Source organism: Drosophila tropicalis, unplaced genomic scaffold (assembly GCF_018151085.1).
Source record: "Drosophila tropicalis isolate 14030-0801.00 unplaced genomic scaffold, ASM1815108v1 contig_845, whole genome shotgun sequence".
In the NCBI taxonomy this organism is placed as follows: Eukaryota; Metazoa; Arthropoda; class Insecta; order Diptera; family Drosophilidae; genus Drosophila; species Drosophila tropicalis.
Window position 1 is genome coordinate 5,280,792 of NW_027173338.1, and position 19,591 is coordinate 5,300,382.

At 38.2% G+C, this 19,591-nt stretch overlaps 1 protein-coding gene across 1 annotated transcript; it reads left to right on the forward strand.

The window, feature by feature from the left end:
• Window positions 1–171: 171 nt before the first annotated feature.
• Window positions 172–18,953, forward strand: bark (protein bark beetle). Its single transcript, XM_068295194.1, has 11 exons — window positions 172–265; window positions 3,977–4,695; window positions 8,045–8,223; window positions 8,289–14,575; window positions 14,696–14,907; window positions 14,967–15,322; window positions 15,382–15,507; window positions 15,648–15,769; window positions 15,825–16,195; window positions 16,266–16,490; window positions 16,883–18,953. Exons 2-11 carry the CDS (start codon window positions 4,120–4,122, stop codon window positions 17,957–17,959), a joined length of 9,531 nt encoding a protein of 3,176 aa, XP_068151295.1. The 5' UTR covers window positions 172–265; window positions 3,977–4,119; the 3' UTR covers window positions 17,960–18,953.
• The last annotated feature ends 638 nt before the right edge of the window (window positions 18,954–19,591 follow it).

Here is a 19,591-nt window from a genome sequence, read left to right on the forward strand (position 1 = left end):
CTCGCTCTCGGTCTTTGTCAGTATTTCTCTCTCCCCACTCATGATGGTCGGTTTGCTAAAGCTTTGTATATGGCATATTTAACCTGGCAGAACTTAACGTTGTTTTGTGGCAAGACAAAGTGACGCTCGCTCAATGCGCTCACTGAGCGACGACTTTGCTCAGAAGGTGTACAACAACGCGACGGAAAAGACGTGTGTGAGCGCTAAAAATTGAATATTGATCTCAACGGTGCTGCTGCTTTTGTATATATATATATATATGCATGTAAGTGTGTGCGATCGCTTCGCTTATTGACCGCGCCTTAAAAAGCAACAATTTGTTTAATAAAAACGCAACAAGTTAATCGAAAATCGCTTCAAATATTGATAAATTTAGTGAAAATGTGCTAGAAAAGTGAAGAAATATAGAGTGAAAAGTGTTTTTCTGTGTGAAAAAAGCTCTGCAAACAAAGCCACAAAAGAAGAAAAAGGAAAAAAAAGTGAGGTTGTGTTGGTAGTAGTGTGTCTTGGCCATAAAGCAACGAATATTACCAAACTCACTCATACCAACAAAGAGATTGGAGTGCTATACGCTCAAAAAGTATCTAGCGCGCAAAAAAGTGATTTACCTGTAATTAGAACAAAAAGATATTGTTGATTAACAGTAAAACAAAAAACAAAAAGGTGTAAAAAGAAGTGGAGAAGCATCTTTCCTCCATTTCCAACGATGCATAAATCACACAGATTGAAGCGATCTTTTGCACGCTTTCTTGCACTTTATGGAATATCTATCTACCTCTTCTTGGCCTTCCTCTCTAATTGCCAACAACTGTGCAAACATACAAAAAATTCGTTGGTTTGGTTGTGGCCAAACTGCATTGCGGAGCAGTCAACCAACTGAAACGACAGTTGGTAGTTAGTTGATGGTTGTTTTTGCAGTCCCAGTCATTGCACTTGTTGGGCTACCATACAATTCTTCTCCAGCCACTTCCCTGTGTGTTCCTGTGTTACTTCCGTTCGCATAGAGCGCTTTTTTCTTCTGTTACTCACATATTGATGACGTTCAATTCAAAGGAAATTGATATTATCAATCATTAAGAACCATAGAACCAAAGCGAGACAAAGTCAAGTGCATTAACATTGCTTTAAATATTTTAGAGATAAAGTTATCTACTTGAAAAAGTGTTTTGCTTTTGGCCAGGCGATAAAGCTTCAGGTTTCAAATATGTTTGTTGGTCAAAGAGCATCATCAATAAAAGGAGAGAGAGTGACAAACAGAGAGAGAGAGAGAGAGGGTAGTATGTGTATGTGGGTTGTATTACTCATTCTAGTTAATTTATTGCAAATTGTTATAAAGCCGGCAAATATCTCAATGAAAGATGACTAATTTTCGACTAGCTATTTAATTAAAACTTAGCAAGAGAGGAAGAACAAAAGAGGGGGAGAGAGAGAAAACAAACTTAATTATTAAATTATCTAAAATTGGCCAATTTTAAAGTTTGGCTTTATTATTAGTTGTTTAACAGTTTGTTGAACTCATATAAAATATTTACATACATAGTTAGAATGAAAACTAGTTCATAACCAAATTGCTGTTAAATTGCCCTCAATCCCTATTCCCACAAATTGAACGCTTTGACCTCACAATGAACCTTTCACGTTTTGATTTTAAGTGAAAGGCTTTTACGGAATCAATATGATAATAAAGATTAAGATTGCTTTTCTAAAATGTTTGTTGGTAAACAAAAAATAGCTATTTTAAAGCTTGGAAAACCAAACATTTAATAGTTTATTTGTAAGAATTAACAAAAAGCGAAACATAAAAAGACATTCTAATAAGACAATTAAACTTTGCTCTAGTTTTTTTCACAAATAAAAAAAGACATTCTTATTTTTTACATTACAAATCTTTGAGAATCAGTTTTCGGATCGTAGAACTTGTCGCAAGTCCTCAGGCTCACATCTATTCATCTGGCCATAGGTGTAAATCCAAAAGTTTTGTTAGTTTTATGAGAAACAATTTAAACATAGGTTTATGGTAATTTAATAGAAGTGATTTAGTGGTAGTTTTCCTTCTTTATACATATAAAGAATATCCCAAACCTTTATGGTGAGAATAATGTAAAGGGTTCTTACAAGTAGATTCTAATTCGAAGACGAAACATTTGTCTACATTTTTTAACCACTTTGAGTTTTATTTATAATTTGTTTTACGAAAACTGTCACAAATTTGTGGCCACTGCTGTATATCTAAAAAGTTTATCTCAAGGAAATGAGTGTTACAACGTTAATCTGTAAAATGCGCAGAAAACCAAAAAAATAATAAGGAATGTTAGTTCAATCTTTGCATTACTCATTTCTTTGTTTTTGAGAATAAAGATTAAATATAAAGGTTCTAGCTTTTAACTTTTAAGGGCAGAAAATGCTATTGAAGTTAAAAAACCCATAAAAAGGCCCATGGAGACAATAAACTTATGCGTATTTCCAATGCACTTTAACGTTGACTTGCATACACATTTCAGTCAGTTGAGTCACATACAGAGAGAGAGAGAAAGAGAGAGAGAGAGATACAAAGATTATCGATACGCATGCATCTACACCAACTCCACCCGCAGCCCACCTCTGCCGCCTACTTCTTACCTTTACCTGAACACCGCCCGCACCTAAAAGCTGCTGCTTTGCATATTAAGAAAATGACAACGAAGTTAAAGAAGAAACCAAAAGAAAAAACTTTGAGAGAATAAGAGGTTGGGGAAATGTGAGTGTATGTTTGGGGTAGGGGGGGGATAATGCTTTCCTCCATCATCTACTACGCATACGTAACCTACCAAAAACAACAACAATAACAACAGAGACTGACGATGCGTGCGTTGCTCTCGCTCTCCCTTTCTCTCTTTCTCTGCACTCTTGGGTTTTGTGTATGAATGAAATGCCTGCACATTTACAGTTATTTTACAAAAGCCCCCAACACAACAACAAAATAAAAACATTTTACATGTCGTTGCTTGGCAGTCGTTAGCTTACTCTCTCTAGTATCGCTCTCTCTTTCTCTCTCCCTCACTGGCTTCCTCTTTCTCTTTGGTTATTAGTAATAACCCTCTCTTTCTCGCTGTTGTGGATTTCAGTCGCCACTAACGGTTCTTTGCGTATGGACGTGTTTTTCAGTTGTTGGTTTTTGGTATTTTCTTCGGTGGGTAATCAGTCTATCAGTGTGTGTGTGTGTGTGTGAGTGTGTGACTTTTGGTTGGGGGAGTTCCTTTTGTATGTATGGGTATTTGTATTGGTTTTTTTTTCGTGTTTTTTCTTCGTGGTGTTGTTTTTATTTAGGGCCTGTTGTTTCTTTGGCTTATCAGAAAGTTGGCTAAGACACTGCAAGAGGCTTGTTTCAAGTTGTTGTTGTTGAAGAATATGAAGAAGGCCACGACAAAATGTTGATGATGTCGGTGGGAAATTGACTTGATGAGGGGGAAAAACGTTTCAAAATCGTGGAAAACAGCAGGAAATCTAAACAAAAAGATCTGTGAAATTTGTGATGAACTAAAATAAAAAAACAGTTAACTTAAAATTTATAAAAAAAAAGTTCTTTTAAAATATTCAAAGCAAAAGCTTTAACAAATGACAAATTAAATGTGTTAATAACAACAAAGAGTTATAAATGTAATAAAAAAAACAAATATAAATTAAAAAATTTAAATAATTGTTTATAAAGTTAAATTCAATTTTAAATCTCAAAACTTACAACAGTTTCAAGTCAAGAAAATATAAGATTATATTTGGATTCTTGTTTAATTGAAAAAATAAATAAATCAAAAATATTTATAATGAAAACTGTTAAAAATTAGTGAAATAAAAAAAACTTTAAACCCAAGTGATTTTAATAAGTACAATAAAAATACATAATTTTCTCTCATTTAGCTGTGCTAAATAAAAAACATTAAAATCAAATGAAATTTAAAAGAAAATCAATTAAAAATACATAATTTCTTCCTTTCTTTAGCTGTTAAATATCTATAAGCCAACTGCCCTGGCAATGTAAAACATAGAAATTAAAAAAAAAAAAAAAAACACGACTTAATCACCAATTAAATATATTAATAAATTTCAACGAAAAAAACGACAAAGTATAAAAACAATGCACAAATGACGCTGCAACGACATAAAACGAACTGCCACCAACAAAGGAAACAAAAATCAAAGAATAACAAAAACTGCCACCAACCGCTGCCCCCAGCGGCTGCCCTTAGCTCTGCCACAAAATGGGGAGGTAACCACATATGTTTACTGTTTATCCTTGCCCTGTTGTTGTCCCTGGGCCAACTAGGTCGAGCACAGCAATCGGAGCAAGAGCTCAATCTACCCCAATCCGATTTGGAAGTTGAATTACTGCCAGAAAATGATTTCGAGTTTGCCAGTCTTGATGGCGCCACAAAACATTTGTTGCCTGCCACACAGGCGCCAATGCCGCCCCTTCCAGCAACCGCCACCTCAATGGTGACCTCATCGCCATCATCATTGGGACAACAGGCAACGTCATATACAGAACTACAGGGTGGCGAAATCCTTGGCGAACGCATTCTACGACTCAGCGAGAGTCCCTATCTGGCACGCGATGACTTGGAAGTGATTCGTGGAGCTCGTCTGACCATTGAACCGGGTGTTACCATTGAATTTGCCCCCACCAAGGGATTGCAAGTGAAAGGAGTTCTACAAGCAGTGGTAAGTCTCAAGAAAAAACAGCAAATATTATGACGGGGACCCATGGTAGAGTAATGAGAAGTAACACATTACTTTTGAATAAGATTTCGAAAGGCAAAAGAGCTGTAAAAGTTTACCAAAAGTTTATGAGAGACTTGTAGATTCTAGAACATAAATTTTAAAACTTTTTTTCAGACTTTTTTTGATATGCAATGGTCTAAGTACAAAGCATTCTGAAGTCTCACAAGGGTTTGACGATTTAATTAAACAAATTTCCCCTAATTACATTTACTTGTGCTATCAGGTAGATTCCTAAATTGAATTTCCTATTGAATTAAGAAGATAACCATATAAAAAAGGTCCTGCAACAGAACGTAAAGCAGGACTTTAATGTTTTTATATGACAAATGAAGTATAAAAAATTTAATGTATTTTGACGACTAGAAATAGTTTTTCATATTTCCAATTCGAAATCTGTATGTCGACTATCTTTTACAGTCATTTAGTTTACATCTATTAATCATAACACAAATAATTACCAACTGCTTTACAAAGAACAAGAATTGTTTTTCTATAATAACAATTAAAATAATGTAATAGAAAACATAATAAATACTCTCTGTATTTTTGGTTTCTGAGTTCTTCAACTTCAACGACGTTTTATAATGTCAAAAAAATTAATCAGATTAGTGAGATAAATATAGATGCAGGTTAATAATATCTTCCATCTCAACAAAGTTTAATTCAATATTCAAATTGAAATCAAAGTCTCAAATTTTTATAGTTTTTCCAGTTCTATAGGGTATTAACTTGGTGTATTCACAAAAACTTCTCACAATACTTATCAGCATTTCCACCTGTTTTGCGAATACAATGATTAAGCCATCATCGGAGGCACCTGTCCTTATCAGACCAGAGCAACCAAAAGCTGACTGAATGAGTAACGATTGAGAGATATGTATGTAGTAAGCGTAGATAAAGAACAACAACAAACAGGGCAAAAATGTTGTGTTGACTCTTCCAGATAGATAAGATTTCCACACACACACACACACACACACAAGTTATTATCATACTGCATTCCCAGTTCATGGTTGTAGTGGTAGGTTAGGGCTTCAGCGCAGGCGCACATCACATCAAAGAAAACGAAAATTAAATTAGGTCAGCCAAGTTCATTTCCTCTTTTAATAACTCGCAATGGCACCAATTACCGATATACAAATAACTTGCACTTTGCATGTCCGATTCTTATAAAGGGGGAACAATGCGAAGTTAGGTTTTGTCACTTAATAAGACAGCTCTAGCAGGAGAAGGGATAGGAGGAGGAGGTGGGCTAGTTGGGTCGGTCAGAGGGTCATTAAGGGTTAATTAGATTTAAGTGAATGTCGGCACTGAGAGCATTCAGGCATAATTGACGATTGTATTATAATGAAAATGAACAAATTAGCCAAGACTTCTTTCCCTATATAGATTATGTTAAACAAAAAACACAACAGAATTTGTTTGTCTATTTTTATACCCTTGCAAAAAGGGTATATTAATTTTGGTCAGAAGTGTGCAACGCATAGAACGAAGCATCTCCGACCATACAAAGTATATATATTCTTGATCAGCACGACGAGACGAGTTCAACTAGCCATGTCCGTCCGTCCGTCCGTCCGTCCGTCCGTCCGTCCGTCCGTCCGTCCGTCTGGATCAACGCAAACTCCTCCTAGACCGTAAGAGCTACAGAGCTGAAATTTTGCACGTAGGCTTGTATATACTGCAGGCGTTGTATATCTCGGATTCAGCCGGATCGGACCACTATATCATATAGCTCCCATACAAACCCCAAAGTCACGAACAGTGACTTTTCTCAATAACTTCGTTATTTTCTATGCTATTATCGTGAAACTTAATATTAGAGAGTTTACTACGCCTATAAGCGACTATGCCAAATTTGATCAAGATCGGGTGACTATATAATATAGCTCCCATACAAACGGCCAAGTCACGAACAGTGACTTTCTCAATACCTTCGTTATTTTCTGAGCTATTGTCGTGAAACTTAATATTAGAGAGTTTACTACGCCTATAAGCGACTATGCCAAATTTGTTCAAGATCGGGTGACTATATAATATAGCTCCCATACAAACGGCCAAGTCACGAACAGTGACTTTCTCAATACCTTCGTTATTTTCTGAGCTATTGTCGTGAAACTTAATATTAGAGAGTTTACTACGCCTATAAGCGACTATGCCAAATTTGATCAAGATCGGGTGACTATATAATATAGCTCCCATACAAACGGCCAAGTCACGAGCAGTGACTTTCTCAATACCTTCGTTATTTTCTGAGCTATTGTCGTGAAACTTAATATTAGAGAGTTTACTACGCCTATAAGCGACTATGCCAAATTTGATCAAGATCAGGTGACTATATCATATAGCTCCCATAGGAACGATCGGTGGAAAACAGTGACTTTGATCAATATCTTCGTTATTTCTTATGATTGTAGGCCTTTCTTTCTCAAGCTTAAGCCTTTTTAGATAAAACGTTGTTCCACATTGATGGCTAATAGGTAAGGATAGAGTTACCAAAAAAGTTGCAAGGGTATACAAACTTTGACGCGGTCGAAGTTAGCCCCGGCCCTCTGGTTTTGGATAAATTGTCATATGCAAAGTATTCTTAAGGTGAGTCAGTCAGCAGTCGACAGAAGGTCAAAAGTTCTACACTATTTGTCTATGACTTTAATTAAAAAAAGAAGATCAAATTGAATGAATGAACTTCTCTCTCTCTCTTTGTGGTGGGCGTATCTCTATCTCGAGGTGTAAATTAATGGCAAAAAGAAAACAAAAATTAATAATAATTGAAAAACGAAGGCCAAGACATTGAGCACATTGAGCTGCGAAATAAGAGCATCATAATTGAAAAAAAAAAATAGTGAGCATTAAAAATTGCAATGAAACGTGAAGAAAACGTGAGAAACATGAAAAGAAGCAAAATGATTGAGTGAAAATTGGAGAAATTTTCAAATGATAGATAGATAAATTGATGGAAAGATAGATGTACATATAGATGATTGTTTGAGAAATTTAGCTTCAAAAGTAAATGAGTTTTACATAATCACCCGGTTTTGATCTTGATTTACATACATATGTACATACATACATATGTCTGTCGTTAGGTCTCTATAGTCTAGATAATTTTCAGTGTTAATTACTCATATAAAAGATAATCAAAACTAAAAGTCAAGCGCCCAAAAGACATTGCAAAAATACTAAATTTAGTGAGTAATGTTTTTTGAATTAACTCATAGACATTCATCTGCCTAATTCCTAGTCTCTTCATAAATTAATTAACGTGCTTTTGTTTTGTTTCTTCTTTCAGGGCACTCCCACATCACGCATAGTATTCAAATCGCAATCAAATATAGCCAATTATAAAATCGAATTACCCGACGATCAAGAAAAGGGAATACGCTTGGTAGATGGCCCAACACCAGTGGAAGGCAGACTGCAACTGTTTCACAAGGGAACCTGGCGTTCGGTGTGCTCCAATTCAAGAAAGTAAGACAAGGAAACTTTAGACATTTTCTTTCATATTCTCAAAATAAATTTGCTTGCTTTTGCAGTTGGACCTTGGCGGATTATGCAGTGGCCTGTAAGCAACTTGGCTATAGAGGCGGACGTTTCTGGAATTGGGTGGAACGCACTCCGGGCTATTATCCACGTTTGCTTTATGAACAACCCAAGTGTCATGGAAGTGAGAATGCTGTCAACCAATGCTCGGCCTGGAATACCCGACAAATGGGCGCCGGTTCGTGTGATTATCACAACGATTTGGGTATACAATGTCTGCCAGTGCATTCAGAACCTTTGGGTCATTGGCGTGGCATATATTTCGATAATGCTCCATCAACAAAATCCTTGGGACGGGATAACATTGTCTATGCAGCTCAATCGGAATCGAGATTGAAATATGTGGATATTATAAGAGCTGGCAATGGCTATGGATTTGCAGCAAAATCCGCTGTGGAAGTTCAAGGTCTGCCACCACAAATGGAACATGTGGTTATAAGTCATTCAGCCTATACAGGATTCAATAGCACCAAACCATGGGCAGGATTTCAATTGAGAAACGTAACCATACGCAAAAGCAATGGCATTGGTATTTTTGTGAATTCCAGTCAAGGATTAGTTAATTTGGATGGTTGCTCTGTGGTGGATAATAGTGCTGATGGCATTAAATATGTTGGACATGATTTACGTGGCACTGAACGCACGGATCGAGCGAGTATCTATGATTTTTGTACTCTCCCCACAACATCGGGACAAACATATCCAATATCTCTAACATTTACACAAAAATATTACGCTGGTGCGGCAAAAGAATGTGGCAAATATTTCTTTACACGTTCGGGTTATTATCTTACGCTGCATTTTGAGCATTTTGTTTTAATGCAAAATGAGACGGCAACGGTGGAAATCTATGATGGAGCATCGACAAATGATCGATTATTGTTTTCATGGCAAGCGAGAAATTTCACACGACCGCAAAGTGTCACGAGCACGAGGGAAAAGATGTTTGTGAGGATCAAAGCAGATGCCCGACAGGAGGTGAATGCCTATTTTCGCATAACCTCAGGTGATGCTGTGGCCTACGATTTACGTTTGGCGGAATCCACCGTGGAGGATAATGGCGGACGTGGCGTGGCTGTAGATAACATCAGATCAAAGTTACATGTTCATAGTAGTTCCATTTCGGGTAATGGTCATGTGGCTGGAGTTCATGTCACTTCGGGTGCTGGAGATGTCAATATTACGAGTTCCAATATTAGTTTCAATAATGGCGCTGGCGTTAATATCACCTACTATGGCGGTAATCGTAATATATCCCGTTCATCTGTGAACTCAAATCGTGGCTATGGCATAGCAACTTGGTTAAATCATACCACCGATGTGCAACGCATCGAATATATACCCTTCAATCAGACAAGTGTCGTGGAATACTCACATATTGGTGGCAACTTGGAAACTGGTGTCTTCCACGGCAACTATTGTCGTCCTATTTGGGTGAATGTGACGGGAAATCAATTTAATGGCAGTCAACAGAATGATATTTTTATCGAATCATGCTATCAACGTACGTCAAATGGTCAACCTAATCTTCAATTGCAATTGGGTCACAACCAATTCAAATACTCGCAGGCGAATTCCATAATATTGAGTCCAGCATTGAATCTGCAAGGAAAAATTGAATATAACATGTTCCGTTTTGGCTCCTACGGCTGTATATATATCAATAATGATTACATCTTTCCCGAATTTAATTATTTGCCCGTAAAACTTTTGATCCAAAGTAATTATTTTACACGAAACAGTGGAGTACATGTGATATCGCTTGCCCTCTCGCCCTACAGTCGTGCAGAAGTCCAATATATACTCTTCACCCGTAACTTTGTGAGAGGTAACAATATAACCGAAGCTTTTGGTCCATTAATAGCGGGCAGTGAAGGTTCCGATGGTTCAGGACGTTTAAATCCCCGGTCACGTGTCGCTGCTCCGGTGGTCGTGGGTTCCAGTAATATTGATATCTTTCGAAATATTTTGCATAATTTCGATTCGGCATATGAAATTGGTTCGCAACTGACCGATCAGAGTCAAATAATAAATGCCACCTACAATTGGTTGGGACATGCGGATGAGAAACGTATCTATGCCCGCCTCTTTCATCGCAATGATCGTTATAATTTGGCCAAAATCAATTATTTACCATTTCTGCTGCACAGTTCGAATCCTGGAACAACGGCTATGATAAAAGTCTCGACAGTGGTACCGAGTTTTTTCCCCGAAGGTGGTGACATTATAGGCGGTGAAGTGGATGGCCAAGAGTCTATACCACCGGGCACGTATACCGTTACCAAAGATATTAATATACGTCCGGGTGGAAAATTAATTTTACAACCTGGCACCACTCTACGTTTCGAGCCAAGTGTCGGGATGATGGTCGCTGGCAAATTGGAGGCACGTGGCAGTCGTCCTGATGATATCCTCTTCACACTCAAACGTCAAACCATTATCAGTGATCACAATGATACGGAAACTATAGACTTGGATAGCGAGACGGAAGCCATAGATATGGAAACGGAAGCAGTGCCGTCAGTTGATGCTATTCCACGAGTGCCAGTTCGGTTGGTGGGTGGTCTTGGAGGGGCTCACGAAGGACGTTTGCAATTGTACTTGAAGGGGCGTTGGGGCACTGTCTGTGATTATGGTTGGAATGTCTTGAACGCCGCCTTGGTGTGCCATCAATTGGGTTACTCATTGAATCCACAGGATTGGCGTCTTTTGCGTTCACAATTGCCCAGTGCTGGCACTTCAGAAGATATTCTGGTGGCCAATGTTCGATGTACGCCCCACGATCGGGATATAACCAAATGTCGAGCTGAATATGAATTCGAGAACAGTTGCACCCATGAGAATGATGTGGGCATACGCTGCTACGAGGGAGCCTGGGCGGGAGTACGTTTCAGTATGCTGGCCGAGCGTGCCGATCTTCAGTATGTCACTGTTGAGAAAGCTGGCCTCTTTGATTATACCACAAATGCCTTTAGGCCGGCCGTTCAAATGGATCATGCCCGCCACAATTTGGAAAATGTCCGTGTCGTTAATAATCTGCAAGATGGTCTTGGTATTATCTACGCCGATATCTATGCTGGCAAATCGGTGAATAATATCAAAAATTCGGAATTCTCTGGTAATCGTGGCAGTGGCATTAGCATGAAGCAATTGGATTTCCGCATCTCTGGCTCAATCATTAAAGAGAATTTGGGCAGTGGCATTTCACATGATGCCGTCATCTCGGCGATGGATCAAAAAGAAATTGGCGGTTGGTTTTATATGGCAACAGATTTCAATTCCTTTGGCACCGATTATGTTCCATATGTCTTGCCCCATCCGACTGAGTCGAATATTGATTTGGGTACATTTGAGCAAAAGTACATAAGAACCGAGGAGCTGTTGGGCCAATCAATTAATCAGAAAATCGTCGTACAATGTCCAGCCGGTTATGTCATTGGCATACAACTATTGAATCCTATTCACAATTTATCCACCGAAAGTATAACCATATTAAATGCACGCACCGAAAATATACGCAGTGATCTGTGGCAAGTGAAACGGGACTTAAATGTCTTTCCAGTTACGAGTAGTAGTTATGGCATCATTATCTACTATGAAAGTGGTCTGCAGGCATTGGGTGGAGCCGTTTTAATGCTGAGCACAGTCACAGCTCCCGTGCAAAATATACGTAATCGAATAGTAAGTGGTCCAGTGCCCACATTAACCATACGCTCGACGAAAATTCAAAAAAATCTGAGAGGTATTACGGGTTATTATTACAATCGTTATATCGGCGATAATGGTGAATTCTATTTACGTAAAGCCAATGAATCGATTAAATTGGTCAATTCGGAAATCAGTTATAATCAACGTGAAGCTGTTTTCATTAAGTCACCATTCTGGGATGTTATATCGAGTAATCTAAGTGAGATCACACTGCAAATCAACTCATCGTTGATAACCCAAAATGGTTTGGGCATACGTCAGCGTTCCAAGGATTTGCGTTCATCGAATAACCTGTTTCATTATGTCATTCAGGACACAACAGTGGAGCAGAATACTCATGGTGGTTTCCATGTTGATTTACCATATGTCTGGCAGTACAATGAAAATTTCACACATTCCATTTACTTTGGCAATAGCACGTGGCAGAGGAATAAAGACTTTCAAATTGCGGTGCAAGGACATTACACGGTCTTTAATATAACCTCAAATGTTTTTCGTGATAATAATTGCCCAAATGCTTTGATTTCGCTCGACGGCATGGAGAAACGTTTACGTTTTGATAACAATCGTTTCGAATCGAATAACGCTAAATTCATATTGTTATTCAAAGCTGATAGCTTGAGTGAGATATTGGGACAAGTACCGGCCAGCATTGAATACAACTCGTTCAAACAAAATAGCATTGTAACCATGATGTCGTCAAATTATCGCCATTTCATGAAGGCCGCAAGACGTGTACGCAAACAGCATCAGTTACCCACGGCCGTGATACGTTTGGATGGCGTACAAAATGTTCGATTATATCGCAATCTAATGGCCGATAATGAAATGGACTATAATCTTGTGGCGGGTGTTAGATCAGCACGTTTGAATAACTATTTCGAAGCACGCGAAAATTGGTGGGGTTCAAAGGATGCCAATTATATTGAATCGAAAATATTTGATTTTGATAATTGGAATGATCATGCTGATGTTATATATCAACCATTCCTAATTGAAGATAGCTTTGAGGCAAGTGTTTCGGTTGTGACACCATTCAATCAGCAAGATCAAGAAATCGATCTAACGACCTATCGCGGCGGACGTGTCTATAAGGATTTGTTGCTGAAACGACAACAGACACCCTATTATATATCATCGGATATTACTGTAATGCCAGGACAAACATTGACAATTCAACATGGCGTTAGCATGGAATTTGAGCCAAATGTTGGTATACTTGTCTTGGGTACGTTGATTGCTGTTGGCTATCAGGAATCGCCGATTATTATGCGACCCTTTAAGAATGCATCCCGAGAGGCTTTGATGGCAGCACCTCCGCCGCCAAGAAAACGTCGCTCCTTGGAGGATATGAGTGCCGCTTTAACCGATTTTGATTCAATAAGACTTTGTACTAGCTCGAATAATTGCACTGGAGATGCAGATGGCCTGTTTGGTTTGAATGAAGGCTTCCTGGAGTACTTTAATCATACTACCCTTCAATGGGTTCCAATTTGTGATGGACGTTTTACAGAACGCAATGCTCAAGTTGTTTGCCGTGAATTAGGATTTGATCCGCTGAACGTTTACTACGGACACGATCGTCGCATTGAATTTCACACAAACTCGCTGACTCGTATTTGGTCGTGGGTTCAGCCATTGGAATGTCGCGGCGATGAAGAACGGATGGAGGATTGTTCGGAACGTTTAAATGGTCAGCTTTATGGTCATCGTCATGAGTGCAAATGGGATGATGCCTTCGTATTCGTTAGCTGTAATAGCATGGCCGATGATGAAGTGTATTGGGGTGGCATACGCTTTGCCAATTCCAAATTCGAAGAGATCCAATACGAACATCGATCATTGCACAATACCCGTTCATATGGCCAAATGCCGCAACGGGAAAGTCAATTGGAATATGTGCGCATCGAACAAGCTGGCATTCTGCATAATCACAAATCGGCGGCAATTCAAGCTATACACAAGAATCCTTCCATAGCCTCAGTTACCATTGAGAACTCGGCAAACCATGGCATTAATCTAATTGCACCCAGTGGGAAACTTAATCTCAATCATTTGAATATCACCAAAACTCTAGGCACAGGCATCAGCATTGTTTCACTCACTGGCGAAGGTCGTGATAGCGATGAATCCAGTTTCTCGCCACTTAAGAGTCTCGATCTGCCATACAAGGTATTCTCTCTGGTCGATATCTGTGATCCCCAGAAGGTCTTGACCATTGAGGAACGCATGTTGATCTACTACAAATACGACAATAATCCTGTGAACTGTGTCAAGATCTTTACATCGGCCTATCGAGCCAAGCCCATAGGCTTTCGATTGCTACAATCGAATTTGTTCAACCATTCGAAACTTTATGGCAGAACGGACTTTATAAAACTATATGATGGCGATATATACAATGTTACAGCAAGATATTTGGGTAAAATCGAATCCGATACGGATAATCAACGGTCATTCTTCAAGACTAAGGGACCAACAATGAGTCTCCAGCTGGTGGCAAGCGGAGCACCCGAAACCCATGGATTTATAGCTGAAGTGGTCACTGTGCCTATATCAACACTGGGACAATGTAAGTATTATTGGATAATATCAAAAAATTAGCCATTTATTTTCCTCTTAATTAGTTGTAATGAATGTTTTGGAAACAATAATATTGTTATATTTTCTCTCTTTCTCTATATATAAACAGATCGCGATGCCCTGCATAATATTACCGATACGCATATTTCTGGTGCTATGAAGGGTGCTGTCAGCTATGCCTCAGCTGGCGAAGTCACACCCACTCTAACCCTCATTGGCAATCGTATTGAAAAGAATTGTCGGCAACTTTATGGCAATTTCTCGACTTGTTCATCCGCTTTGAATTTAGATGTACAAAATATGAATTCATTGTACTTTATGGTAAGTAAATTATTAATTTTTTAAATTGGCATATAAAATTTATTATTTTCGACGTTCAGAATAATCTATTAATGGAAAATCAAGGAGGTTTACGTATACGTGCCGATTCGAGGGGAACAGCCACCTCATTGCGTGGTTTTGTCCATCATAATCTTTTTGTACGTAATAGAAATCGCCCAGCCCTCTTTGTCGAAGGACGCCAATCCTCGCCGTATCAAGAAGTGGATTTATATAGAAATTACTTTGCCCAAAATATGGCCGGCTATGAGGATGTTATACGTTTGCGGCAAGTTGTCTCTAATTTTAGTTACAACTATGTGCATAGTAATATCGGTGGACGTATTATGGAGGTATCCGGTTTTGAGAAAGTTCGCTTACAGATCTATCAGACAACGGCTCACAATGGTTTCTATAGGTGAGTAGTTATAATGTCCTGATACTATGAACATGTGTTAAATATCTCTCTTTTTATAGGAATTTTGCCACAAATTGGATGACAAGAGCCACCATAGTGGCTGGAACAGCGGGCCAACAATATGCAGATAATATATTCGAAAACTATGAAAATGATTATGAACTCTTAACTGTTAATAATTCCATGTAAGTCACTTAAATTTTTGATCATTCAAAGACATTTTAAAAGAAGTTTTTAATACATTGGATGAATCTAAGATAGATATGGCTTTTGGAGAAATCATTCACTAGTTAATCCAACATTTTTGTACTTATCTCCCTTGCAGTTTGAGTTTTGACTACGAGAACAGAACATTTGAGACCTGGAGCTCTAAGATTGATGCACGTCATAATTATTGGAGTTATAATAATACCATATCGGTTCAATCACGCATCAGAGATAAATCGGGTAAGTTGAAGAGAAGAATTCAAGAAGAAGAAGATTCTATTTCAATCTTTTTTAGATGATCCCATGCTTCTGGAAGTTTTGGCTGTACCCTTTCAAATGAATAACGAAACAATATTGGATGGCAAATGTCCACCTGGTTGGGCTTTGGTTCATGACACTTGCTTCATTTATGTGGGAGCTCCAATGACTTTCCACGAGGCACGTGATTTTTGTCGCTCAGAGAATTCATCGATGCCTTTCTTGAGAACTGATAAGCTTACCCTATGGAAGTATCTACAAAGCCAGATGAGGCATTTAAAGTATCCGGAAAAAGTTTGGATACAAGACTATAACCATATAGAGCGTTGCACGAGTTTTGTTTTCGGTGAAATCGAAGTGGAAGATTGTGCCAAAGAGAAGGGTTTCATCTGTGAAATGGATCCAAGGGTAAATAGATCTATATATAGGGTATTCTGAGTGGGCATTATTTGATTTCTCTCTCTCTCTCTTCTTCTAGGTGATAATTGATCCATTGTCATGGCGAGCAGATATATTTGCCATCAGTATTATTTCGGCCTTCGTTTTGGCCATTATTCTATTGATTTTAGTTGCCTTCTGTTGGTTTGCCAAATCCAAGCATCGTCATGTCCAACGTTTGCAGCGACGTAATAGCATACGTCAGAGTTTACGCAGTCTGAACAGCATTGATCCGCAAGGATCATTAAGGAGAAGGCCAAATTATGTATGAACATTTATTTCTTTTTATTTACTTTAAAGTGGGTCAACTAATTTTACGTTTGTGGGGACATAATCTAATCTAATCTAAGTGGCAAACAAAATTATTATAAATTTAAAGTAATTTACAATAGAACTGCAATGAGTGTAATTCAAACTTCAAAAACTAAAAGGACTCAATGATTGAGTGGACCGCAAAATTGATGGCTTAATGCAGATCTCTATAATTTAAATTAGCTTAGAAGATATTCTAATGGATATAGAAATAATTCAATTGGTGTTTCTAAATTTTTTAAGTAAATTAGATTTTATGCGTTTGCTTTCTGGGTTTATGGTTTTTCCTTATTTTTAATTTCAACTTTTTTGTTTATTTGATTTTACTTTTCATTTTATTTTTAGAATATGTCAAGCAATGGAACATTATCCAAAACTCCCGACTATAAACAAATGGTGACCAATGGTTCCATCGATTCCATGAACAAAAGTGTTCTCAGCTCGGATGCGGGAAGCTTTGAAGGTTATGAGCCCAAGACGCATTACAATGAGTATGTGAATCAGAATGCTTTGCGTCCGCTTCATTCGGATCAGCAAGGATCACCGTTGGCGACGGGTGGCAAAGTGGCCACCATATCAAAGGCCAGTGGACATCGAGCTCGTGCCGTTGCCGCTGCTCTGGAACCCGATGCTTTCGAGTTGAGCTATCGTAACGAGGGTTTCCGTGATAATTCCACTTACGGCGGAAACGGTGGCACACGTACTAACTCCATCAGCAATAGCATGGCCGAAGATACGCCGATTATTCATCACACAGATGGTGAAATCGAAGAAGCTGGTTCGGATTATTATGGCAATGCCAGCACTTTGCCTCTGCGCACAGAAATGACAGGCACCCGAGCACCTGTCGTTGGCGGTGGTCGCCGCGGACAGCCTGGGCTAGCTTTTCTCAGTGAATTGAAGCAAAATCTACCAGAATATCAACGTGATAGTTCTCATAGCAGTTTTATGCCATCATCGTCAACGCATCAGCGTAGCAGCGGTGATTCACTGCCCTTCGATCAAAAACTAGATCAATTCAACTATTCCAACGAGTCGTCGCTTTATCGTCCAGCACCGGTGGTGCAGCCAGCTGATATGCGTCGTCCCGATTCGTATTATACGGCCGTACGTAGTAGTAAGGCACCCACATCACATTACCGTACACCACGTCCATTGGCCCAACCGCCAGCTGTTCCGTCTCACGCTACGGTCTCCGTCAATCCATCTCGTCCAAAGACTGTCTATCAGGAGGCAAGACCCTCCTCATCCCAGACACCTTTACCTCAGCAAATCATTAATCCAAGTCCCTACCATCGTTCCAAATCGGAGGCCCTGTTAGAGACCGATTTCGATAATGATAACAGTGATAATGGGGGAGGATTGCAACCTCTACAGACAAATGGTCGTAGCCACAGTCAGCCCCTGGAGACGGCCATGTAAATCAACAATAAAAATGGTCCTAGCAATAATTCTCGAGATTACTCGTATCTTTAGCCCGACGAACGACCCCACACGTTAATTTCTTTATTTTATTTGTTTTTATACCCTTGCAGAGGGTATTATAAAATTGGTCAGATGTTTGTAACGCACAGAAGGAGACGTTTCCGACCCCATAAAGTATATATATTCTTGATCAGCATGAGAAGCTAAGTCGATATAGCCATGTCCGTCTGTCCGTCTGTCCGTCTGTCCGTCTGTCCGTCTGTCCGTCTGTCCGTCGGTGCGTACGCGTTTTACTCAGCCATCTTAAGAGCTATCGGGATGAAATTTTTTTGGGAGCTTTTTTTTACCCGGGTGAGATAAAGTATGAAAATCTTTGGGATCGGACTACTATATCATATAGCTCTGGAACAAAAATTTTTGCAAAAATTGGAGTATCCCCATGAAATTTACCAATATAATAGAATTTGATATAAAATCTCAGATCCCAAAATTTGACCCTGATCGGATAAATAGAACACAAGTTACAGTCTATATAAATCGGTTCAATCGCTGCCGGCAGCTCTGCTTGGTGCCTACTACGTCATCATCAAATCAACAGAGCACATGCATACACACACAGACGCAACGCTACATAAACTGTATGTGTATGCGTGCGTTGCTTTGCTTAGGGAATGAGGGAAGAAGAAGAACAAATTGTACATAGTATGAAGAGTAAAATTGTTTTGTTTGTATATTAATGAATTGAGTTGCAGAAAACAAATTTTGAACATGTGAAATTATTATTGTCAAGGACTGCAAGGGTATATAAACTTCGGCATAGCCGAATTTAACTTCTTTGATATTTTTTTTAATTTCTGTGTAAACTTAAATCATTCCATCCATTAGATTAGAAACAAGAAACGCGATACGCATAAAAGACACGATTTAGTATTAATATTGTTGTATATAAATTTACATATGTACGTATAATTATAAATTAATATTTTATAAAAAAAAAAACGAATAAATTAAATTAGTATCATTTATGAAAAGAAAACTGCTTCTTTTCTTAAATTTATGAAAGAGATTTTTTATATTTTTTAAAAATAAGTCACCAATTGTAGAATTGTTAAACTTCTTGACCATCAAATTTTCAACATTTAAAAAAAGTCATGTCCAAGCATAGCCGAAGTTTGCATTTGTAGTTAAATACATACATATGTATGTATTAACATGCATACAAATGTACATATGAATTTGCATACATACATATGTACATACAATTTTCTATGAAAACATTTTGAGATTTAGATTATTTATTTTCTAAAAGACAAAAACCAAACCCTTACCTTTTTTAGATGCCTTTTAGAGACTCAGCAATCAATTAGAATCCACTCACACAACAAAACTCACTTAAAATTCACAAAAACAAAAAAAAAAAAAAAATCACACACACTAAGACAGAACTGGCGCTTTTTTTTCTTTCTTTTAACACTGGGAAGGATCGCCCTTTATTTATTTTTCATTAGTGTAATAACACTTCTTATTCATTAAAATTGCTTTTATTGAACGCACACATTTAATACTATTAGAATTTACCTTTTATTTTCACTTTTAACACTTACACACACGCAGAACAAATGTTTGAAA